The 25611-nt window shown below is 46.7% G+C and overlaps 1 protein-coding gene across 1 annotated transcript in view; it reads left to right on the top strand.

Annotated features, from left to right (window-relative positions):
- Positions 1–1795: 1795 nt before the first annotated feature.
- The window catches only part of RAB11FIP2 (RAB11 family interacting protein 2), a 71767-nt gene continuing 47951 nt past the window's right edge, over positions 1796–25611 (top strand). The window contains exon 1 of the mRNA XM_082267346.1: positions 1796–2619. Coding sequence (XP_082123472.1) covers positions 2270–2619 — 350 coding nt within the window. The 5' untranslated portion in view covers positions 1796–2269. The remainder of the gene's footprint in view (positions 2620–25611) is intronic.

Raw genomic sequence — 25611 nt, 5'->3', positions numbered from 1 at the left:
CTGGCATGTTTTAGTGGCGGTTCACATTGATGCGATGCAGGAACCCTGCGAATCCACTGCGGATTCTCGCATCGCACCCGACTTCACACTGCCATATGCGAACTGCTGGGGGTGTCAATACAAAGTTAAAGTGGAGTTCCGCCTTCCCCACCAAAAATTAAAAGTCAGCAGCTACACATACTGTAGCTGCTGACTTTTAATATTAGGACACTTACCTGTCCTGGAATCCAGTGATGTCAGCACCGCAGCTGATGTTTCCATCGGCTGTCGGGTGCTGCCGTCGCCATTGCCGGTAAGGGAACCCGGCAGTGAAGCCCTACCGCGAATGCGCGAAACGCGCTGCGCATTTCTATTGGCTCGGCAGCGGGGGAAGGAGGAGGGGGCCGAACTTCCGGGACGGATGGCCGCGGCGCCGTGTCCCGGAAGTAGGGAAGGGCACCTGTCAAAAACAGGTACCCGTTCCCCCCTTCCCCTGAAAGGTGCCAAATATGGCACCGGAGGGGGGGAGGAAGCAAAAGAGCTGAAGTTCCACTTTTGGGTGGAACTCTGCTTTAACGATGCCCACAGATTAGCTTGCATATGGCAGTGCAAACTGTCAGTTCGGACAGGAATCGGATCTGATTCTGGTGCGGACCAAAAAAGGGGTCTTGTGCGACTTTGCTGCGAATGCGATGCAAATTCAGCCATGCAATTTGCATGGCTGAATTCGCATTGCACAGACATTGCATGTGATTTGCACAGTAGTGCAGTGCGAATCATATGCGATGTATGACATTGCATATGTGTGAATTGGCACTTAGTCTAGGAACTGCCCTGCCTGTACACAAAGTGTTTCCTTACATGTTGTGTTGTTTTGTTTTCATATGGGTTTCTGCATACTGCAGAAGAGATGATAGTCGCAGGGACTCTTGGTTTATTCCATTGTTCAATAACGTGTAGAGCCTGTTTGTGTACATGTCATACACTCATACAGCATATTATGTGTTTTCAGAGAGGATTTATCCTGTTACCTTTAGGCCCCTTTCACACTAGTGGTCCGTTCAGATCGGCCTGTCAGTTTTTCAGGCAGATCTGAACAGATGCCCCATGCATCTCTATGGGGCATCGGATATCAAAGGAGACATGTCCGCTGACATCCGATCCGATCCGTCAAATCTGGACGGATGGATACCCTATTTTCCATCCGTCCAGCGGATCAGATCGGATGAGAACAGACAGTCGGTCCGTTCCCATCCGATTCCCCCATAGAGAACAGCGGGGACCGGACAGCTCTGTCTCCGCACACAGTGCCATCCGCCTGCTCAGCGGGGGATCGGCGGATCGATCCCCGCTGAGATAAACGTAGTCCGCCAACAGACTCCCTTGTGTGAAAGGGGCCTTATTTGGTTGAAATCAATAAAACTTGATTATACAAAAAAAATAATAAATTGAGTTGTTTGGTTGAAGTGTTGTGACAGAAATGTGCACAATTGTCTAAAATGTAATGTTTATCCTCTGAGCAGTCATCCTCCTGCATTGGCCTGATCAGAATATAAGCCTCTCTTCCCTGGGATCAGGGGTGTTTGCACAGGTCAGGACTAGGCACACCTACACGACGTGCATTGAAGTGAAATATTCCTTGTTCTCAATGTAATGTAATGGTCTGCATTCTGTCTGGAACAGCAGAGATTACAATGTGTACAAACACTGGAATTGTAGTCATGTGCTGATCGCTGTTTCATCTGTTTCCATGCAGGGAGGTGTCCTGAGCACACAGCAGACTGCAGGCAGAGAATGCACCAATCACTGCGCGTCACTCAGCTCTATAGAACCAGGCCCATCCAGGGATTTGTCGGCAGCCAATGACAGCTGGCTGCACATGCCTTTCCTGGGAGAAGCCTGGAAAAAAACCCAATCCAGGCTGAGCTTTTATTCACTGACACTGCTTCAGCTGCATGGCAGATCAGGAAGTGAATTGCAGAGCTGGTGACACAAGTCACCTTACCCGGCTGGATGAATTGATCTGTGGTGACAAGTGATTGATTGCTGGGCGGAGTCCGGGCCTGTCATGCTGTGACATTCCAGCATCTGCTCATTTGTGTGAGGCTGTGCTGGGCTTGACATGTGTGGCAGCGTGCTGTCACTGCGGGTCCTTTGTGTGTGCAGGCAGCGGCTGGATCAATGCAGGCCCTGAATGGGTGAGATGAATGGTACAGCGATGGTCAGCTAGCTTTGTCACCTCTCCCTCCTCTCTTCTGAGCACAACGCTCACTCCAGCCCCCACACAGCCATGTTGGAAGAGACTGCACAGAAGTGGCACCCCACCCATGTCCAGGTCACAGTGTTACAAGCGCGGGATCTGCATCCAAAAGGCAAGCATGGCACCAACGATGCATACACCATCATCCAGCTCGGGAAGGAGAAGTATTCCACTTCGGTGGTGGAGAAGAACCTCAACCCCATCTGGAAAGAAGAGGCCCCTTTCGAACTGCCGGGCCTACTGGTCCAGGACAACCCTGAACAGTACCAGCTGCAGCTGACAGTCATGCATCGCTCCCTGGTCGGCCTCGATAAGTTCCTGGGCCAGGTGACTATAAACCTCAACAGTATCTTTGAGAACAGGGAGCGACGGAAGACAGAGTAAGTGTGAATTGTTGTTGTAGATCTGTGTATTGTAAATCTCAGCATTGATTGTCATTCTTCTTGCTTTCAATGTAATGTGGAAGTTGTTTCATTGTTTGCTGAAACCATTTCACAGTAGAGGACCAGAAGAACAAGTCTGACATTCAGCACTGGAGGAATGTGTCTGTATCTCTGTCATCGCTCCATTACCTGCATTCCTGGACCCAGAGTCATTCTTTTATCATGCAGAATAACAACAAGCTTCATCTTATCTCACGTGTCCGAACACTGACACGATAATCGCTAAGAGAGTTCGCCAGGGAGTAAATAGACAGAAGAGGACATGGGCGATAGTGATCATCCAAGGCCGGGGAAGGGCACATAAATATTAGGGCTCATGCCTTCCTCTTGCTAGGCCAGACAGAGATGACAGCACAGTGATGCGGCTAACCCTAACCCGCTGGCAGTTCTTTGCCCTTACAATACTCATATGTTTTTATGTGTATTGTACTAGCAATTTTCAGTGTGTGTCATTTACAGCATGAGAAAGGCTTGAGCCCGGGCCTTTGGTGTTTACACTTGAGCATTATCAGTGTGGTTAAAGTGGGAGTGAACTCCCATACATGAATTTTACCTATAGGTAAGCCTATAATAAGGTTACTGTAAATATCTCCTAAATGTGCACCGGTTAGGAGATATTTACTGTACATGCAGCTGATGACATCACTGGCGCATGCGCTCTAATGAAAGGCCACCCGGGCATGTGCGGGAGTGACGTCATTGCGGCTCCAGCCACTCACACAGCCGGAGTCCATGAAACTGGAAGGAAGATGGGTGAAGATGAAAGCCCTGTCAGCGGTGACAGCTCGCCCGTGGAAGGGCTTTGTTCTAAGGTAAGTTTCACATAATGTGCTAGTATGCGATGCATACTAGCACATTATAACTTTGCTTTGCACGTTAAAAAAAATTGCCTGCTTTAATCGTACTGCTATAAAGATCACCTATACTGAGGAAGCTGGGCCCAAAAAATGGCAAGCAGAGGGCATAAGAATTAGGCCCCTTTCACACAGGCGCACCGTTCAGATCCGCCTGTCCGTTTTTTTGGCGGATCTGAACGGTCCCCCCATGCATTCCTATGGGGCATCGGACGGCAGCGGAGACATGTCCGCCGACATCCGACCCGATCTGATCCGTCAGATCTGGACGGATGGAAACCCTATTTTCCATCCGTCCAGCAGATAGGATGGGATCGGATGAGAACGGACCGACGGTCCGTTCCCATCCGATTTCCCCCATAGAGATGCATGGGGAACTGACAGCTGTCACACAGCGCAGAGACACAGCTGTCCTCCTGCTGCTCAGCGGGGGATCGGCGGCTCGATCCCCCGCTGAGAAAAACGGAATCCGTCCGACGGACGGATAGTGTGAAAGGGGCCTTAGTCCCTATTATTGCCTGTGCCCCCTCCTCCTGCAGCTGATCCTTTTCCCATTAGTAACCTACCAGTTCCTCACTGTTTTGAGAAAGCCAGGTGTTCAATGCTCATAAAATCTTCTTTATTGCATATCCATTAGGAGTAAAAAAAGATCCAATACACAAGAGATGCTGACAAAGCCTGATAGGGCTGAAATTCTGTCAGTATTTCTTGTGTATTGGATCTTTTTTCCTCCTAATGGATATGCAATAAAGACGTTTTTATGAGCATTGAACACCTGGCTGTTGACCTCTCTCAAATCTGATGTTTCATTCAATGGCTTGTGTGGCTGTGGTCCTGGCACAGGTAGGAATTCTTTATACCTTGAGTCTAAGGGTAGAAGCATCACATTTCTGTATTATGTACATTGTAGTTCTGCACTGTGTCTCTGTGTAGAGCAGAAGGACTTTGCTTCCTCATGTCACAGCTGCCCTCTGATGACTGGTGGGGTAATGATAGAGGTGGAGGAAGCACAGATTCACAGAATGGATGAGACTGAAGGTGAGATTCTTGCACTGCAGGTCTTCAGGTACAGTTTCCTCTCCAGCAAGGAAAACAGCAAGCAGCACAATAGTCACATCACCAAATCTCACTCCAAATCTGATTGAGGTGATCTCACACTGCATACTACTTATCAGGATGGCTTTTCGAGGCATTGCTAAAGCACACCTAAAGTAAAACAAAAACTTTTCGTAAAAACAATTGCGAGCTGACAGCTTTTTATTGCAGAAGAGACATGTTTTGTCTCTTCTGCAAAAAAAAAACGTACCTGCCTGTTCGCAATTGTTTTTGAATGTAAACTGAACTGCGCATGCGCAGCTTGGCATACATTCTCGACACAGCACTATTGTGTCAGGACAAGTGATTCCCATGAGCATGTGTTGGAGTCATGTCATTTCTGCTGGCCAATCGAGGCCACAAACTCAGCACCTAGAAGCTGTCAGCAGCCAGAAAGGAATCCAACAGTTGCATTGCTTGAACAGATGTGAGTATTCTATGGTCTTTATTCTAACTTTTCTCAATATTCCCTTTAACCACTTAACGTCTAGCCACGTAGACCTACGTTGGTTGACTTTGCATGGTTGTATGAGGGTGATGATTCTAGCTAGAGGCATCACCCCGGTACCGTTTTTTAGAGCCGGCGGTCGGCTTTCCGGAGGTAACGACCGGTGCGGCTCGGGAGCCGCTCGATCGTTACCCCGACGAGCGGGAGGGGACCTTCCGCGGCTTTGCCCGGGTCTCGCGTCCCACCGGGAGACCCGAGAACCCAGCCGGCACGTCCACCGGCTAGATGGAGTCCCGATCAAAACCGGAAGCGGCTTCGATCGGGTCTACGATGACGTAACCCGGAGGCGGCGTCCATGACGTCACGTCCGGATTACTCTGCTGCTAAAGGTGGCAGATTCAAAAAGTGAGTGAATTCAAAAATGCCGTTTTCGGCATTTTGAATACATGGAAGTGTAGTGGAGGGGTCTGGGGTCTTTTATACCCTCGATCCTTCCATAAAGAGTACCTGTCACTGCATATTGCTGTCACAAGGGATGTTTACATTGCTTGTGACAGCAATAAAAGTGATCAGATTTTAAAAAAAAAAAAAACCTGTGTTAAAATTAAAAAAAATAAAATAAATAGGAAAAAAAAATTTAGCCGCCCCCATCGCCGTTAGCTCGCGCACAAAAGAAAACGTATATGAAAGTCGCGCCGCAAATTAAATCGCTGTTCAAACCACACATCAATAATTAAAAAAAAAGAGCTACACTCAAACTCTAAACTGGTAACCGTTAAAAATTTTTAAAGCATCGCATATGGAGATTTTTATTGATTTTATTAATGGTGTTTGAAAGACCGCTACGCAAATACCGCGTGACAAAAAATATTGCAATGACCGCCATTTTATTCTCCAGAGTCTTTGCTAAAAAAATATATATAATGTATGGGGGTTTTAAGTAGTTTTCTAACAAGAAATACTGATTTAAACTTGTAAACAAAAAGTGTCAAAAATAGGCTAAGTGGTAAAGTGGTTAAGATAGCAGATCTTTGCTTTTTGAGTTCAGGAGCTACTTTAAAGAGACTCTGTCACTTTGCCCATTTTAGCCTTTAAAACCCTTTAGCTGTTACCAATGTAAGGCTTGCGTTGGCAGCAGCGGTGCCATTTACACACCCTCTTGGCTGCAATAGCAGCCAGGAGTGTGTGTACGTTCCATAGGCCTTCTTGTGGCAGCTGTAAAGCCACCCAATATCTTCCATGGGAATGATAAAGTGCCACCTTCCCCCTGCCATGTATCCTGAGTTCCTCTGTCCCTCCTGGGTGCCTGGGTTGCCCGTGGTAGGTGTCAGCAGCAAAAGCTGATTATACCTGTAGTGAATGAAGCTGGAAGCGACAAGCATTTAATCACCTCTGGTTTCAGCGCTGTCATTCCCCAGCCACGGTGGCTGGGGAGGAAGCTAATCAAGAACAATATGTGCTTGATTTGCTTTAATGGCATGCATAGGTGACATTAGGGATTAATGTCTTATTTAAAGAGAACCTGTCACTTCCATTATACTACTAAAGAGCCACTATGTTATAACATTAAAGTTAGGTAAAAAGAAAAGCTTAAAAACGTAAAGGTAAATAATAAATTGATTTAAAAAAAGATGCACATCGGGTTCACCTATGCAAAAAAAACATGTTTGCATTACACATATTGGGTAACACCATGCATGCCGGAGTGAATGCAGTAATTCTAGAGCCATCAGTGATGGTTACCTCTTTTATATTTTACCAAAAAAGGGTAGTATATTGTGACTGTATGTGTAAAAATTAACTTTTTTACTGAAAATATAGGTTTGATAAATAATTGCACAAATATCATGTGACATACAAAAATGCCACTACCACCATTTTATTCTGCAGGATCTCTGCTTTTAGAAAATTCACAATGTTTTGGGGGTTCCTAATGCTCTGCAGGCCTAAAATGTGCAGAATAAAAAGGCAAAAACTGCTTTGCCAGCAAAAGGGTTAAAGCCCCAGCCCCAAATTGCTTATGCTTCCCTGTATTCCTGCACTAATCCACTGCTCTACAGTTCTAACTCTGTGTGAGCTCCATGTTGGATCGTGTTAGAACACAAGGTTGATAAATATTGACCTTCAGTCAGGTGATAGTTATCAGATCAAATAGTTCAGACCCAACATGTGTGCCCGGAGGAGGTCATATGCTCCCCAATACCTGGAGGTGTTGAGTATTTGTGACGGCTCCTACCAAGGCAATGTAAACATCTTTTAAGTATAACTAAACTTTTTTCCTGGTGCCTCCATGGCAGCATACTAGTGATAGAGCTCCGCCTCGACTCCACCTTCAGGATCAGTGAATAGCATAAATTAAAAGGTATAGCCCCCCCCATCATTCTCCTTTTTTTCCTCATACCTCTTGAGCAGTGAAGATGGCAGTATGTCCCTACCTCTGCCTGTGAAAACGGGCAGCTTCCACCGGGTTCAGCCTCTCCCGTGTGCAGTCCCTGTTCTTGGGCCGCTAAACGCGCTAATAAGACTGGGAACCCCTTCTGTGGATCTTCTGGGGTCTGTGAGTAACGGCGTTTCCTAACGTGGAACAAATATGCCGTCTTTTTTAAAGATATATTTATATGCATATATAAATACATTTGTGTTGATACGTATGTATATGGAAATCATTACATATGAGGTGGAAGTTATGGTGGCAGAAGGATCAGCAGTCTGTCCTGGCTTTTCTGTTTTGTCTACTATGGTGTGTTTGTTTCCTGTACTGGCTCCCCTTTAGGTAGAATTTTCCCACTATTTATTCATTTTAATATGCCTGCTTTTATTTAAGCTGTACCTGGGGTTTGTGCTTTGTATCCTTTGTTAGCATTTATTTTCCTTTCTGCCGAGGGTTTCCATGTCGGGTCCTGGGGCCGTGGCGTCCTCGTGTCTCGTTCGCGCCGGTCGCGCTGTGATGACGCGACGGTCGGCGCATGCGCATTGACTCCCGATGCGGCCATTTTTTCGGTGGGAGCAGCGGTGCGGCGACACGTCGGGTTGCGGCGGCGGCTGCGCATGCGCGGTAACTTCGCGGCGGCGGCGCATGCGCGGTAGAGATCACGGCGGCCATTTTGCCGTGGTCTTGAAAAAAAAAAAAAAAAAAAAGAAGGGGAAAAGGACAAATAAAATATAGATTAATGATAATTTAAAACAAGTACATTTTTACAAATGATTATATCAGGAAACAGACTGGGGAGGTTAAATTTGGCAATGGATTAGGGACAGCATACTTGGCTGTTCCCTTAAAGAGGCGGTACTAAAAAAAAAAAAAAAAAAAAAAAGAAAAGGGGGGGATCCGATTAAAGGCTTTCCTGTATCCTATTGGTACCTCGGTTCAGGTGGAGGTGGAGCTTGAGGTATTTAAGGCAGGAAGTTTAGAGTGGTAGTGTCTTCGGTTTCAGCTAGCCTTGCCCTGCAGACCCCTTTTGTTTGCTCTCACTCGGTAGGTAATTTCAGGCTGTCGTTCTTACCTTTCCTTTATATATATGTATATATATATTTGTATACATATTTTTCTTTTATAATTTTTCCTTTTTCAGCTGATCCTTTTGCCCTTACCATGAGTCATTCCTCACGAAACCAAGATCCACCTGACCGTAATAGGTATGGGACCAACTTTTCGTGAGTATTAAAAAAAAAAAAAAAAAAGAGTGCGCCATTGACATCCATTATTTTTGGTTTGTCATAGTCCAGTACCATCGAAGAGATCTCAAAAGTCATCGGGAAGACGGGATGACCACAGTCCTGATCGCAGGTCACATTCCTCAAGATACCCAGAGAGATCAAGATCCAGAAGCCGTTATCGCTCTCCTTCACCACATTATTCTTCGAGAAAAAAGTGCTGGTCTTGTGGCGCGGAACCCCTCCCGAGAAAGCTGGTCTGTAAAGACTGTCTCAGGGATTATGCGGCCAGTTGTGACACGGAGAGCCGCCAAGTAGTTGATCTACTTAAACAAACAATGAAGGACTCAATTTCAGAGCTGATGTCCACCATCCCAGCTCGTCCTATACCACAGGCTTCTCAGCCACAGGAATCGGATCCGGTGATCGCAGGTCCTTCCGCTATCACTGTTAGCGCAGTTCCAGCCACTAGAGATCCTTCCTCGGAGGAACATTCGGACAAATCTTCAGATGAAGAAGAGCCTTCAGGTTTCAACTTTGCTTTAGTTCAGCCGTTTATTCAGGCGGTTAAGCAGGCCATCGCCTGGGATGAACCAGCGGAACCCCGGCCTAAGTCAAAGTCATATTTCCCTTTTCTCAAGAGGAAACAAGTCGCTTTCCCTTTAATGGGAGAAATAAGGGAAGTGATTGAGAATGAATGGAGTAAGACAGATAAAAAATTCTCCTTCAACAGAGTGAATAAATTTTATCCGTTGCCGGAAGAAGGAATACAAGCCTTATCCTCCATGCCAGTAGTGGATGCAGCGGTGGTGCGTCTAGCGAAGAACATGACCCTTCCAATGGAAGATTCAACTTCATTTAAAGATCCATTGGATAGGCGCATTGATCTTGACCTAAAAAGAGGCTATCTGGCCGCAGGGGCAGCTTGTAAGCCCGCTATTGCGCTGACTTCAGTCTCAAGTGCCATTCATTCCTGGACTGACAACGTTGAGACAGCTCTGCGACAGGATGTCCCTAAAGAGGATATTATCAAGTCACTTGAGGAATTGAAGTTAGCGGCAGACTTCGTGGGAGAAGCCGCCATTGACACAATTAGGTGCGCCTCTCGTTCAATGCTCCACTCAGTGATGGCTAAGAGGGCACTATGGTTGAGGCCTTGGACGGCTGACTTGGCATCAAAGCAGAGCTGGTGCAAAATACCTTTTGATGGTAAATCGCTATTTGGTGAAAGATTGGAGAAGGCCATTTCCAGGGTCACTGGAGGAAAGACTGGTATTCTTCCACAAGATAGGAAGGAACGCAGAACAAGGGGTTTCCTCTCAAGGTTCCGCCAGTCAAATTCTAGAGGCTACAGACAGACCCGTCCATTCAGGGACAATAAGAGGCCCTGGAAAGGTACCCAGTCTTCCTTTCTTGCATCCAGAAAAAATAAAAATCTCACTACCCCACAAGGGGAGACAAAGTCCTTTTGACGCCAGAAAAGAAGTGACCGATCCAGTGGGAGCCCGACTTCGCCACTTCTTACCAAATTGGATGACAAAATGCCAGGACCCTTGGGTCCTTTCTACCATCCGTTACGGTCACTTCTGGACATTCCAACAGCAACCACCTCGGGCGACTTACAAAAAGACGACACTACCATCATCCCCACAGAAGGCACAGGCCTTAAAGGACTTTCTAGTTTCACTTCAACTTCAACAAGCGGCGGTACCGGTACCCTATGGGGAACGCTTCACAGGTTTCTATTCAACCCTGTTCCTGGTGGAGAAGAAGACAGGGGGTTGGAGGCCGGTTATAGATTTGAAAGGTCTAAACCGCTATATTCATCTGGAAAGATTCAAGATGGAGTCTTTACAGACAATAATCCAAACAGTACAGCCTATGGATTGGTTGATATCTGTGGATCTGCAAGATGCCTACCTACACATTCCTATACTTCCCGCCTTCCAAAAATATCTAAGGTTCGCAGTAGGTCATGTCCACCTACAATTTCAAGCTCTGCCTTTCGGCCTGTGCACATCCCCAAGAGTCTTCACAAAGGTCTTGATATCGGCCCTTGCCCCCCTAAGGGAGAAAGGATTAAGAGTATATCATTACCTGGACGATATCCTCCTCCTAGCCGACTGTCCACGGAAATTGATTCTCCACAGGGACATTCTACTACAAACCCTGAAGGATCTAGGGTGGTTAGTAAATCGGCAGAAGAGTCAACTATCTCCAACCCAGGTGATGGTATACTTAGGGGCAGAATTCAACACGGCCAGAGGCACGGTCTCTCTACCCCAAATGAAGGCAACAGCAATAATTCAAAAGACACTTCATGCCATAGGAAGGGACTACATGTCAGCTTCACAATGTATGAGTCTGATCGGCTCAATGTCTTCCTGCATCCCTCTAGTGCCATGGTCACATTGGCACCTGAGGTTCTTTCAGTCGGGATTCCTGTCCCAGTGGCGCACACGTCAACTCTCGCAAACGATCCAGATAACATCGATAATGCGCAGAGGCCTTCATTGGTGGACAGATCCGGAGAATCTCGCCAAACCTCACCATCTGGGTTCTCATTCCTGGACCATGATCACATCGGATGCGAGCAGCCAGGGATGGGGAGCGCATTGCGAAACAATACAGATTCAGGGGAGATGGTCCTTTCCGGTGAAAGGCTTGGTTTCCAACATTCTGGAGCTGAGGGCGGCATTCATGGCACTAACCTCACTAGCTCCTCAGGTGAGGGCGCAGAGGGTCCTACTACGCCTAGACAACAGGGCAGCGGTTTCATACATCCAGAAGCAGGGAGGAACCCGCAGCAGGACCCTCCTGAGGGAAGTAGAGCCCATTATGATCTGGGCAGAAAGGAATCTGGTGGCCCTCAGAGCAGCCTATCTACCAGGCAGATTGAACACAGTGGCGGATCATTTATCAAGAGACTTCGAGGACACCAACGAATGGGCAATACATCCGCACATTTTTCAGCAGATCCTCAGCCTATGGGATCTCCCACAAGTAGATCTATTCGCAACTCCAGAGAACTCCAAGCTCCCGAGTTTCTTCTCACGTCTCCCTTACCCGCAAGCGGAGGAAGTGGATGCTCTGTCCTGCCCATGGCGGTTCACGACAGGCTACGCCTTTCCACCACGTCCCCTAATTCACAGGTTCTTACTGAGATTGACGAGGGAACCAGTACAGATACTGGCAATCCTTCCGTATTGGCCGAAGAGGCCTTGGTTTCCATTGGCCCTACGCATGAGCGTATGCTCCCCGATCAAGATTCCCCCCTTTCCTCACCTACTATCACAGGGGGGGAGGTTCCATCCAAGACCACAGACTCTGAACCTTCGAATATGGCTGTTGAGAGGAGGCGGTTTGAATCCTTAGGATGCTCCCAGCAAGTCATCAATACTCTCCTCAAAGCCAGAAAGCCAGCAACCAATTCCGTATATGCTAAGATCTGGAATAGGTTTGTGTCCTACGCGGAAACAGAAGAATTTGATCCCATCACGCCTTCTGTTTCAAATGTATTGGCCTTCCTTCAGTCTGGCCTAGACAGGGGTCTCGGCTTGAGTACACTTAAAGTTCAGGTGTCAGCGATTTCAGCGGCAACCAGCATCAGATGGGCAGATAATCCGCTGGTAATCACCTTTCTCAGAGGAGTTCTTAAGATTCGTCCTCCAAGTAGAAGTCCCTTTCCTCAGTGGGACCTTCCTCTGATTCTGGAGATGCTGTCCAAACACCCTTTTGTGCCGGTGGAGCAAATTTCGCTATGGAACCTGACTTTGAAGACAGTTTTTCTAGTGGCGATCACTTCCGGCAAAAGAATTTCAGACTTGCACTCCCTAGGAATAGGGGAGGAGCATATATCGTTTTTTCCTGACAGAGTGGAGCTACGGCCTCTTCGAGGTTTTACTCCGAAAGTGACTACACCAGACAACTTAAGTGAACCATGGGCATTACCAGTCTTCTCAGATTCGTGTCAGGAACTAGATGTTCCCAAGATATTAAAAGCCTATCTGGAAATGACAGCAGCCTTCAGGAACTCGGAAAAGCTTTTCGTGATTCCTTGGGGTAAAAACAGAGGAAAGGAAGCCTCAAAAAGGACCTTGGCATCCTGGGTAGTCAAGACCATTCAAAAGGCCTATACTGCACAAAACATGGATGTTCCTTCCAGAGTGAACGCACACTCAACAAGGGCAGTGTCAACTTCATGGGCAACGAGAGCAAACGTCTCATTGGAGACAATATGCAGGGCGGCATCTTGGTCGTCACAGCACACGTTTCTCAGACACTATAGAGTTGATCCAGGGGCCCTAACGACGGTTGAATTTGGAAGACGAGTTGTTCAAGCAGCAATGTCTTTTTCTAATTAAACTTTATTTTTTGATTAAGCATTATCCCACCCGTGTAAGCTAGTTATTTATCACTAGTATGCTGCCATGGAGGCACCAGGAAAACGGAAAATTGTATCATACTTACCGTAATTTTCCTTTCCTGGTGCCTATCCATGGCAGCATACTATCCCTCCCTCGGTTTTCCTATTTACGGAGAATGATGGGGGGGGCTATACCTTTTAATTTATGCTATTCACTGATCCTGAAGGTGGAGTCGAGGCGGAGCTCTATCACTAGTATGCTGCCATGGATAGGCACCAGGAAAGGAAAATTACGGTAAGTATGATACAATTTTCCGTTTTTTTTTTAGTTTTGGATAGAGTGGAGATGGATCAGAACACCTTTCGGGTTTTTTTTTCTGTCTGTACCCCAGTTAGGGAGAATTACCCTCTATATTTGTTCTGTTTACTATTACCATTGAAAGTGAAAGTAAAAGAAAATCCCAAAATTTGGGTTTTTCCCAGAAATGTAATAGAGGAGAAATCTTCCAATGAGGACACTAGTTCTGGTGATCTGGGGGTCCCCAAGAAAATGGAATTTCTGACTTACCGAAAAATCACTTTCTCTGATGTTCATTGACGGACATCTTCATGACCTCTACAGGGGTAGGACACTAGGCAGACAAAAACTTGATTATGCCTATGGGGCAGTCCCAGGGGGTATACTCCCACTCTCAACTATAGGTATTTAGTTTTGTTACAAGCAGTGTCAGAAGAAAAAAAAACAGCTCCATAGAGGGGCAGGTGCTGTGTCCATCAATGAACATCAGAGAAATTGATTTTACTATCAAAAATCCCATTTTCTCTTTTGTTCATTGACGGACACAGCTCCTCATCTTCATGAATATATGGGAAGTCCCAAAGCAGTGTCAAGCGTGAGGGGTGGGAACAGTAAGAAAAATCCGTCCCCAAGGCTAAACATAGCCAACCAGGTAACATGGAGCTCAGCTATCAACAACTGGAGCTCACCTGAAAAAAATATAAAACACCCTCAAAGAGGACAAGTCCTCTAAACAGATGCTTGCAAAACTTTGCGCCCGAAGGTAGCATCTGCAGATGCCAACACATCCACCTTATAAAACTTTGTGAATGTGTGCACAGACGACCAGATAGCCGCCTTGCAAACCTGCATCTCTGACGCCTGATGACGGAAGGCACAGAAGGCACTAAGCGTTCGAGTAGAGTGCATCTTAACAGGGAAAGGAGAAACCTGACCTTTAATGGAATAAACCTAAACCACAGTCTGTCTGATCCATCTGGAAATGGTCGCAGCAGAAGCAGACAGCCCTTTGCAAGGTCCATCCGTGAGGACAAATAGTGAGTCTAACTTTCTAAAAGACTCCGTAGCTGCCTTGTACACCCTTATTGCCTGAACCACATTCAAGGAATGCAAAGCAATTTCCTTAGGATGCCTATGCCTGGGACACGGAAAGCAACATGATGTCTTCATTCAAATGAATATCAGAGACGATCTTCGGAAGGAACGACGGACATGGACGAAGAACCACCTCATCCTTGGGAACCACCAGGTAAGGTGAACGACAAGACAGCGCCGCCAGCTCTGACACCCTGCGCTCAGAAGTGATAGCCACCATAAAGTCCAGCTTCTGGGATAAGGTAAGCAGGGGAACCTCCCGAATATTTTCAAAGGGAGGCTTATGGAGAACCGACAACACCAAATTGAGATCCCACGACGGTAACGGAGACCAAGTGTCTCACTCCCTGGATAAAGGTACGCACCAAGGAATGTGTGGCCAATGAATGTTTAAAGAAAACCACCAAGGACGCAATGTATGTCTTCCAAGTACGATGATAAATCTTCCTAGAAGTAGATTTTCTAGCTTTCTCGAAATCACGGATTCAGACAACCCTCTATCCCTCAGCACCTGGCTTTCAATAGCCAGGCCGCCAAAGCCAGCGACTGTAAAGCAGGATGAAGGATAGCCCTTGGGACAGCAGATCTTCCCTGAGAGGAAGTCTCCAAGGAGCATCGGCGACCAGCCTTACCAAATCTGCGTGCCAAGACCGGCGAGGCCAGTCTGAATGCCACTAGGATGACTGGAATCCCTTCTGCCTCGATCCTGCGCAGGAGTCTCGGCAGAAGCTTGAGAGGAGGAAAGGCGTAAATCAGGCGATATTGACTCCAAGGAGCCACTAATGCATTTGTGGCGTCCGCTAAAGGATCCCGAAACTGTCTGCGACAAACCTCTGCTTTCCTGTTGAGGCGAGAGGCCAGCAGATCCACCTCGGGAGTACCCCACCGGAGACACAACTGATGAAACACCTCCGGATGAAATGACCATTTCCCCTGGTCCAACACCTGTCGATTGAGGTAATCTGCTTGCCAATTTTTCACCCCTGTAATGTGTACAGCAGAAAGGGCTGAAACGATTCGTTCTGCCCACCTTAGAATGCTGACTACTTCCCGAGCCACCAGAACACTTCTTGTGCCCCCTTGGTGATTGACATAGGCCACGGCCGTGGCATTGTCTTATTGAATCCGTACCGGAGAAGACTTGTCCAAGGATCCAGGCAAAGACTGATCGCTCGTAGGTCCAGTACATTGATCGGTAGCCTGGACTCTTCCAGAGTCCAGGCCCTCTGAGAACACTCTGTGCTGAGGACACCCGGACAGGATGGCGTCCATGGTGACGACCGTCCAGTACAGGGTAAGAAATTATTTTTCCTGACGAAGTGCCGGAGAGCGAAGCCACCAAGCCAGGGATCCTCTCGTACTCCGGGTCAACAGGATCAGATTGTCTAGAGACATTTCACCAGAATATCCTTTTGCAGAGATCTTGTGTGAAATTTTGCAAACAGAACCGCCTCGAAGGTAGACACCGTCAGGCTCAGCGCCCGCAGACCGTGTCTGAAGAGATAACCGTCTGCTGGACAGCAGAAGCTGATTTGCCTCCTGAAATTTCTGAAGTTTTTCCTGAGGAAGAAATACCCTTGCTGAGGCTTAGTCCAGCGTCAGACCCATCCAGAATGACACGCACCTTGCCTTCCTTCCTGGGCACTGTAAACAGGTTTGAGTAAAAACCTTGGAAACTTTCTGATGTCGGATCCGGAAGAATCACCCCTTGAAATAACAAGTCTTGCACTGCCCCATAGAGATCCCCTAAGCGATCCAGGGAAAAGTGCAGGGTGGAAGGGAAGAACCTTTCCTGAGGGTACGAACGAAACTCGATCTTGTAGCCAAAGTGAATGACTTTGTGGACCCACCTGTCCTGGATCAGGGTGGTCCAAGGATTCGGAAACCAGCAAAGACGTCCCCCCACCCCAGATACAGGTGAGGACGCCCCTTCATGCGGAGTCTTGTCCGCAGGTCTGGCAGAACCCACTCGGGGCTTGTCAGACCAAGACCTCTTACAACCCCCCAGTGGAGGCACTAAAGTGCTTAGATCCCTTGTCTTGAGACCAAAGGGACGAAAAGGTCTTTTGTGAGCTGAAAAGAAAGGCCCCCATCTGCAGCGGGATTCTTACCCTTGGAAGCCTGAGGAGGAAGAGTACTTTTTCCCCCTGTGAGGCCTTTGATGATGTCATCCAAGAAAGCTCCAAACAGGCGATTCCCCCACAAATGGAAGATCGGATAAGGCCTTCTTAGAAGTCTGGTCTGCAGCCTAGCGTTTTAGCCAGATAATACACCACAGGACCACCGCTGACAAAGACAGTCTAGAAATCAAGGGAGCGGCATCCAAAGAGGCGTCACAGACAAACTGTAGCCCTAGGACCAACTGATCCTCCAGCTCTGCAAAGGCAGGGGGGAGCTGTTTTGCCCATAGCTTGCGACACCAGGGAATCCTCATAGGGGTAATCGCATTGCAAAACACTTAGGGATTGCAAAGGTGCATTTCAGGCACCCCCACTGTTTTGTGACAATGTTGTCAAAGAAGGCGGGAAAGGGGAACACCTTCGCCGCTTTAGAGGACCTGTGGGTGCCAAAGGTGACCCACAGGTGCGTTAGTCGCCTCCTCCATCCTTAAGGTTTAACGCACTGATGCAATCAGTGCATCCAATAGTGCCTTTTCATGTGCGGCTAGAGGAGCAGAGGAATTATCCTCACTATCTGAGCACACAGGGTGCGTGGATGCAGACCCCGCAGGGTAACTCGCACCCCCGGCGGCCGAATCAGGCGGCTACATAGGCGGCGTAGGCAGCTGCATCACTCTACTGCAACTGTGTACATTGCACCCTGTTGTGGCTCCACTGAATGGGTTGCATTTGGTAGTGATACTGCCTGCTGAACGCGACAGGGGGGATAATATTTGCTTTGGTTAGTGGCCACAACATGTATACATTCCTGTCTGGCTTTCTTTGCAGTTTAAAGTGATTCTGAAGACCAAAGGTTTTTTACCATCATGCATTCTATGCATGAAAATAAAAAACCTTTAGTATACAGCTCCCAGCCCCTCAAATACTTACCTGAGCATGATTTAGATCCAGCGGTGTGCAAGAGAGCAGCTGTTAACCTTGCTCTCTCTCTTCTCATAGGCTTAGACCCAGCAGTGAGAGCAGTTGGCTCTTGCTGCTGTTAATCTTAGCCAATGAGGAGGGAGTGAGGGGCCGGGCCGAGCCCCACTCTCTGTCTTATGAGAGCATGCATGAGTGCCCCCATAGAAGGCCAGCAGGGTGGAGGAGCCAGGATCGCCAGAGGGGCAACCAAGAAGAGGGGTACGGGTCTGCTCTATGCAAAACCACTGCACAGAGCAGGTAAGCATAACATGTTTATTTTTAATTTACCCTTAGCATCACTTTAAGCGAGGTGGTAAAAACACAGCCCAGCCACCTGGTTTTTACTGCCCCCAACCAGTCGTTTTAATAAAAGCTATTAAAGCTTGAAACGCCTGTTCAAAAATGTTGCCTGCAAATCCCCATGCCTAAATAATCTAAGGTAATTTTTAATAATTGCCAAGTTTGTTCCAACTTTATCTCAGAGAGGCAGTAGTAATCGGACCAACAAAATCACCGTTTAAAGCATCAGTTTAGGTTTTGCTTTCCAGGCGAAGCTGCTGTAACCTGAATGTGACTTGGAATGGGGGCGTCGAGGGCTCTCCAGCTATTTTGATGAAGTGTTTTTATGGTTAGCGACTCACAACTTTAATATATTTAATAGATTCCTCTTCCCAGCACAGCTGTATTCTCAGCACTACAAAGAGCAGACTTGAGAGTCACTTATGTTCCTGAAAAGAGAATTATTTTCTGTCAGCTATTGCCGCTCTTACGTGCTGTTTATTTTCCATTACAATGGGCTGGAATTTAACCCCTTGTAGTGTGATACAATGGAGAGTAGTTGTGTGTATTGTGTCAGTGAATAGTGACTTGTATCGGGAACAGAGGCCTAAGTAGTAAGAGGCCACACACTGAGGTCTGTTGTATTCCCATTATCAGAAGTCCCGACAATGATACTACAGCAAACCCTTCACCACACAGAAGTTAATTTGATCATGCAGCACTCAATCTGCTGTGTGATTGGATTGTCTGGAGGTTTGGTGTCCAAAAAGACTCTCTAGTTTAGGAGTAGCGACGGGCACGGGCATGTTCGGATCGAGCCCGCCAGGAAGTCGTCACTGCACACCGCCAATCATAGGCAGTGAGGCATTTCCTGATCAGCAGCTGCACATACACACGCTGCCTATGATTGGCGGTGTGCAGTGTTGGCTTCCTGGTGGGCTCCATCCGAACACATCGGAGCCCATCGCTATTTAGGAGTATTAAAGCAGAGTTCCACCCAGAAGTGGATTCTCTGCTTTACTGCTTCCTCCCCTCCCTTCGGTGGCACCGTGGCACCTTTTGGGGGAGAGGGGATACCTGTCAAAAACAGTTACCTGATCCCACTTCCGTGTAAGGGTGCCGCAGCGTACTACATAATTTGCAGCCCCTCCTCCTATCCCCTGCTGCCCACTGCGAGACACACACCGGTCCTAGAAACAGTGGGACCATTCAGAAAGCGCAGCGCAACTTGCTCATACGCAGTAGGAAACCGGCTGTTTCCCTTAGGCTCCATGTACACGGGACGCTGGAAATGGCCGTTTAGGAGCTGTTGGGCTTTTTTTTCAGAAGCCCCTGAACCCATCTACATTTTATCTTATCTGTCCATGTACACCAGGTCGTTTACAGTCATTTGCAGGCAGTTGCGTTCAGGGACTTTTTTTAGAACGCAATTATTTGCGTTCGAACGTGTGTTTCCCGGCGTTTCAAATGCACAAACGCGTCCGAACGCGTCCGAACGCGATGACCCGCGTTTAGCGTTCGCGTTTTTCCATTTTAAAGGGGAATAATTTTTTTTTGACCTCTAGGAACGGTTCTAAACGCAAACGCCCGCAAACGCCGCTAAACGCGGGTACAAACGCTACCGAACGGACGTTTCAAACGTCCTAAAAATTCCAGCATTCAAAGGGACTTTTAACAACGTCCCGTGTACATGGAGCCTTAGTAAGAATGCCAGCGCCTGCACCTGGAGCTGATGGACAGGTCGGCTTTGGGTGCCAACATCGCAGGCTCCCTGGACAGTTAAAGAGGAAGTAAACTTACCTCTGTAACTTGTACCTATAGATAAGCCTATGATAAGGCTTACCTATAGGTACTGTAAATATCTCCTAAACATGTACCGTTTAGGAGATATTTACTTTACATGCAGCCGGTGACATCACTGGCGCATGTGCTCTGAAGGAATGTCCGCCCATGCCGTTACTTCAGAACCCTGTGCCGTAAACGGCGGTTCCCGTGCGCATGCCCGGGAGTGACGTCATAGCGGCTCTGGGAAATCAGACGGCCAGAGGACACAAACACAGAAGGAAGACAGGTGAACATGTTGGCCGTCTCAGCGGTGAGCGGGCGCAGCTGGAAGGGCCTCATTCTAAGGTATTTCATTATGCCTTACAGGTTTTTCTTTTTTTAGAAGGTTTACAACCTCTTTAAGTGTCCCTATATTAAAAGTCAGCAGCTACAGTATTTATATCCCCCCTCCCCCCGCCAGGCTGGAACTCCACTTTAAGGCCACTATCATCTCCATAGACTGTCGGTCAATTCCCATCTTCAGTGGAAATCATGCATGACCTGGAGGCAAAAAAAAAAAAAAATCTGCCTTTTTGCTCTGAAGTGTTATTGGTTTTCTCATTGGATAAAGGCAAACAACCATTGGCGCACTGAAAGCTGGATGGAATGGGCATAACAAAGCTGCAAGGCCAGTGTATTAAGTCTGTATGAATCGTAAAGTCCACAGGGGGGCATAACCGTCTCTGTGGATGTAGGTGCTGTTGCTGGAAGGCTGCTGGCTCTAAAAAGAGCTAGAAGGAACTCTGCAGGAATATGAAACAGGGAGAGAGAGCTGCCCCATCTAAGTGCAGCAGTGGGTTTTTCATTTATTCAAATTAAAGAACACAACTCACAAGGTGGAAAGAGAGCAGAGATCCTTCCACCTTGTGAGTTGCTTTTTTTTAAATTTTAATAAATGTACCCACTGCTGCACTTAGATGGCACTGCTCCGTCTCACTGTTTGCGTTTCTCATTCATTGTCATTTGCTTATACCTGACTTTCAGTAGATTTTAATTTAGGGTTTTTAAAAGGATACAGAGGGCAACCTCATACAGATAAAAGAGTGAGACCCTGGCCGGGGTTTTAGGGCCTCAGTGCCTATCACAGCACATAACTGGCAGTAGACATAGAAGGGTGGGCTTATTGAATGCACAGAGTCTAAGCGTCGGTTCACACTACGTCGATCTGACTTAGGGGGGCGACCTGTGAAGTCACATGCACCGCGACTTCGACACAACTTGCACGGACTTCATAAAATGAATGTTTATGCAAGTCGCTCCAGGTCGCCCCGAAGTAGTACAGGACCCTTTTTCTAAGTCGGAGCGACTTGTGTCGCTCCTATTAGAACCGGTCCTGTACTACACTATGGGACGCGACGGTGCGTGACTTGTCAGGCTGACCAAGTCGCCTGACAAGTCGTACCAGTGTGAATGGACACTAAATGTTTGGAATTTTCTTGTGTGTGTCTACAAGAAAGTTTCTCATTAATAAAAAAAGAAATCTAAGCGACCGTGGACTTCTTTAAAGGGAACAAACCATTGTTTACAAGCTCTTGCAATGGTTTGTTTTGCCGCTAATAATACATATATTGCCAATTTAAATTGAAACTTTGCGGGGCTCGAGAGGTTCAAGTGTAACAGGACGTACCACAGGTCTCTAGGGAAGGGACAGGTCAGCAATAACAGTAGAAGCTTAAAGGATAAGTTCACTTTAAAAAAAAAAAATAATAATAATAAATGCACATTTGTTTGCAGGTAGAAAATATGCATTTTTCTTTTTTTTTGGAGCCTGTAAAGTTTTGCACCAGCGATCAGCAGATCGCTGATGCCTGCAGGTCTCCTGCAGATCTTTCTGTGTATGTGTGTGCCCAGTACATCCTGTACACGCTCCCCAGTGATGTTGTAGTTCATTGAGAACTACAAGCCAACAGCAGCAAAGGATGTAGGGGCTTGTAGTTCATACACAGAGCTGTGTGAATGAATGAATGACACGGCCCTTTGACGCGGCCCACATTTTAAAATGTGACAGCTAGTATGGGGAACTTCTCCCCATATAGCTGTCACGGGGAAGGGAGGGATTGAGAACATGTTACATGTTACCAAAGGTGAACCTATGCTTTAAGAACTTTTTTCCAAAACCTAGAAAGCAATGGGCACATCTACCAGGTGTGGTGGACGTCTCCTGGAACAGAGCAGCCTCGGAAACACATAACAGAGGAAGATGGGTGTGCTAAAGTAAACAGGACCATGGCATGTACCACCTTAAAATGGATTTAAAGGCTGATTCAACATTTGCTTATTTCTGAATGTTATTCACTCATTGTAAATGTAAATCTCAGGGCCCAGTGTACTTACCATGGCTGCCACTTAACATGATGGAGCATCTTCTAAAGTTGAGGCACATGTCAGGAAAAAAAAAATATTCAACACATCTCTGTAATACATGAAGGTTTTATCCCAGTCTTTCTCAACCAGGGGTCCACGGAACACTAGGGTTTCTCCAGAGGTTGCTAGGGGTTCCTTGAGCTATGGCTGGTTGACTTTCTGTTTGATGGCGCCTTAATAATTCCAAGTGTGACTACATTTAGCAGAGCCAATACTATGACACCAATGATAAAAGCTGTTGCTTGTCTCAGGCACAAGGCAAAAGAAAAATAATGCTGGAACATAGAGTGAGAATTAAAGTGGTTGTAAATGCTGAAGGGTTTTTACCTTAAAAGAGAAGTATGGCTTTTGATGTTTTTCCCAACATATACTTACCTAGGTGGATACAGCATTGGTCTGATGCTGCATCTGTCCCCCAGCGCCTCTAAACTGAGAACCGAGCGATCGAACACTGCCAATCGCTCGGTTCTGACAGCTCCCCGAGCAGAGAGCTGCTGACTGTCAGTCCGCAGCTCTCTGCTCTGCCCCCTCCTCGCTCACTGGAGCGCTGGGCTGTGGAGGCACGGGGAGCGGCTGGCTTAGGCTCCTAGTGGGGAGCTGAGAGGCTGAACCGGGTCTCGGTCCAGGCACCTGGCGGATCCCGACTTCCATTGTCGTGATGACGCAATGCCTGGACTGACTTCTGTGACGTCAGCAGAGAGCTGACATCAGCCCAGTCTCTGCTGAAAACAGGGTCACAGAAGTGCAAAACTAATTGCACTCCTGTGATCTATAGGAGATGTACAGCCAAACGAGCTTTGGCTATACTTCTCCTTTAAAAACCTCCAGCTCCCCCCAATACTTACCTAAGCCTGATCCCTATGCAGAGATGTGCACGAGACTCAAGGCTCTCCCGGTTTGTTCCCTCCTGATTAGCTGAGATGCAGGAGCCTTTGGCTGTCAATCACAGCTAGTGAGAAAGGAGCAGAGGGTGGGGTTGAGCCACACTCTGTGTCTTATGGACGGGAGCGATGCTCGGGAGCACGCGTGCACGAATGCCCCCACAGCAAGCAGCTTAGCACTCGGCAAGAGGGGCCCAGAGTGCCAGCAGGGGACCCGAGAAGAGGAGGATCGGGGCTGCTCTATGCAAAACCATTAGTCTCCGTTCACACCTGATCATTTTCAGGCATTTTTTGGGGCTTTTTTTAGGCGTTTTTTTGGGCTTTTTTCAGGCGTTTCTTGGTGTTTGGAGGCAGGCATTGTCATCTAACAAAAACAAAACGCTTGTAATCTGCCAAAAAAGGAGCTCATGTACTTTTTTGAGCTTCAGGCGTTTTGCTTCAGGCGACAAAACACTCAGATGTGAATAGGGGCCATTAAAATGAATAGGATTTTGCTTGTTGGGCGTTTTGAGACTTTAGAGATGAGCGTTTTACGAGCTGAAAACGCTCAGGTTTGAACAGGGCCTTACACAGAGCAGGTAAGTATGACATGTTTGTTATTTTTTTTTTCAAGGAAATTCTTTCCTTTACAATCACTTTAAAGCTACATTTGGGTCACACTTGTACATATACTCCTAAGTGCCGGTTCACACTAATACGACTTGTCAGGCGACTTGGTCAGCCTGGCAAGTCGTGCACAGTCGCGGTCATTGAGTAGTACAGGACCGGTTCTAATAGGAGCGACACAAGTCGCTCTGACTTAGAAAAAGGGTCCTGTACTACTTCGAGGCGACCTGGAGGCGACTTGCATTGACTTCCATTATGTGAAGTCCGTGCAAGTCGCGCCAAAGTCGCGCTGCACGCGGCTTCACAGGTCGCCCCCTAAGTCGGAGCGGCATAATGTGAACGGAGGCTAACAGTGAAAACATTCCTGGCTTCCTAAAAAAAAAAACAGCATTGTGGCGCTAACATTGGACTGATTTTTTCTTGAATTCTACTTCAGTTTGAGCTGCTGTAAACAGCACAAGTTTCTTTGAATGAATAATACTGGGTCCATTTAGTCACATGGCAAAACTCTTCTCACACCTGATAACCCCAGTCCTACGTAAAAGTGTGACCCCCAACTCCTTTATTGCCAGTGCTCCATCCTAAATCATGTGATGATGAGTTATTTATTTATTTAGTTTCTAAAAGTGTTTTGGTGGGACACCGTGTTCCCCACAATGATCCTCGTGCATAGTTTACAGATAAACAGGTACCCAATGAACCATTACGACATTACATCCTATTTATAATTTCTACAGGGCAGCAGCCACCTGCCCTGCTGGAGAACTGCTTGGAAATTGTTTTTCTACTGGCAGCAATTTGATATTTCAGGAAACCTTGTACACACCTGAGGTTAGGCTGTCCCTGCTCTCATTCTTGCTTTTATGTGCATTCTTTTTTTCTCACAAAAAATCTCATGGTGTGACCGTCACTTATCTGATGGTTCCAAAAAGCTATACCCGCAGCTGCTAAGATAAAATATGCATGCAGGCATGCAATACAGAATACACTTTGAGACCAATCTGATAAATGTATCCATCTATGTCAAGTCATGTAGGCATGGTCATCTTTCACCCTAACTTTTGTAACAGTCCATGTCATCTGTATGAGAATAGAAGTGAAGAGGCATTGGGTTTGTCATAAAGGGACTGTTTATATTCGATATAAATGTAACTGCCTGTATCACACAACTATTGGGACTGTTACTGATCCATCTGTTGTACAATGAAGGGTAAGGAAACAGTCTGTATCACACATCTATTGGGACCGTCCAAAAAATAAAAAAAGCCTGGTTGAACAAACCAAACAGGCCAAAGTGGACTTTATGGGCACAAATAAGTATAGACTTCAATATCAAAAGTTATATAAAAAATTCACATTTATTAAGTTCCATTAAAAACATAACAGATAAAAAACATAAGGAAAAAACTCAACCCGAGAGGAGGGTTGCGATTAATCCCACATGTCAAAACATATTAGACATAGTTGCACATGAATACAAATAACATATTGGATCTAGCGTGAATATAAGAGAATACGTCTGTATCCAAGGTCTTTGAAGGTCTAAGGTCTAGGTCCAATATGTTATTTGGATTCATGTGCAACTATGCCTAATATGTTTTGACATGTGGGGTTAATCGCAACCCTCCTCTCCGGTTGATGTTTTTTATCTGTTCTGTTTTTAATGGAACTTAATAAATGTGAATTTTTTAAATAATTTTTGATATTGAAGTCTATCCTTATTTATGCCCATAAAGTCCACTTTGGCCTGGTTGGTTTGTTCAACCAGGCTTTTTTTCTTTTTCTTTTTTGACTCAATTTCGGGATGATGGCTCCCTCATGTTAGCTCACTTTTTTGTTTATTGGGGCCGTACTTTTTCTACTGTAAGACAACGAGCATGAAGGGGCATTGGGACTGTCTGTATTACACAACATCTGGGGCAGCCCCTGTTTTATCTGTATAGTGATGAGGGGGAGAGAATATCTGGACTATCTGTATCACACAACTAATAGGACTGTTTGATTACGCAGCTATTAGGACTGTCCCTATTCCATCTGGATGACGATGAGAGTGAAGGGCTATCAGGACTGTCACAGACATGTTTA

The sequence above is a fragment of the Pelophylax lessonae genome, assembly GCF_965119305.1.
Source record: "Pelophylax lessonae genome assembly, chromosome: 9".
Lineage (NCBI taxonomy): Eukaryota > Metazoa > Chordata > Amphibia > Anura > Ranidae > Pelophylax > Pelophylax lessonae.
This window is presented reverse-complemented; position numbering and strand designations above follow the sequence as displayed.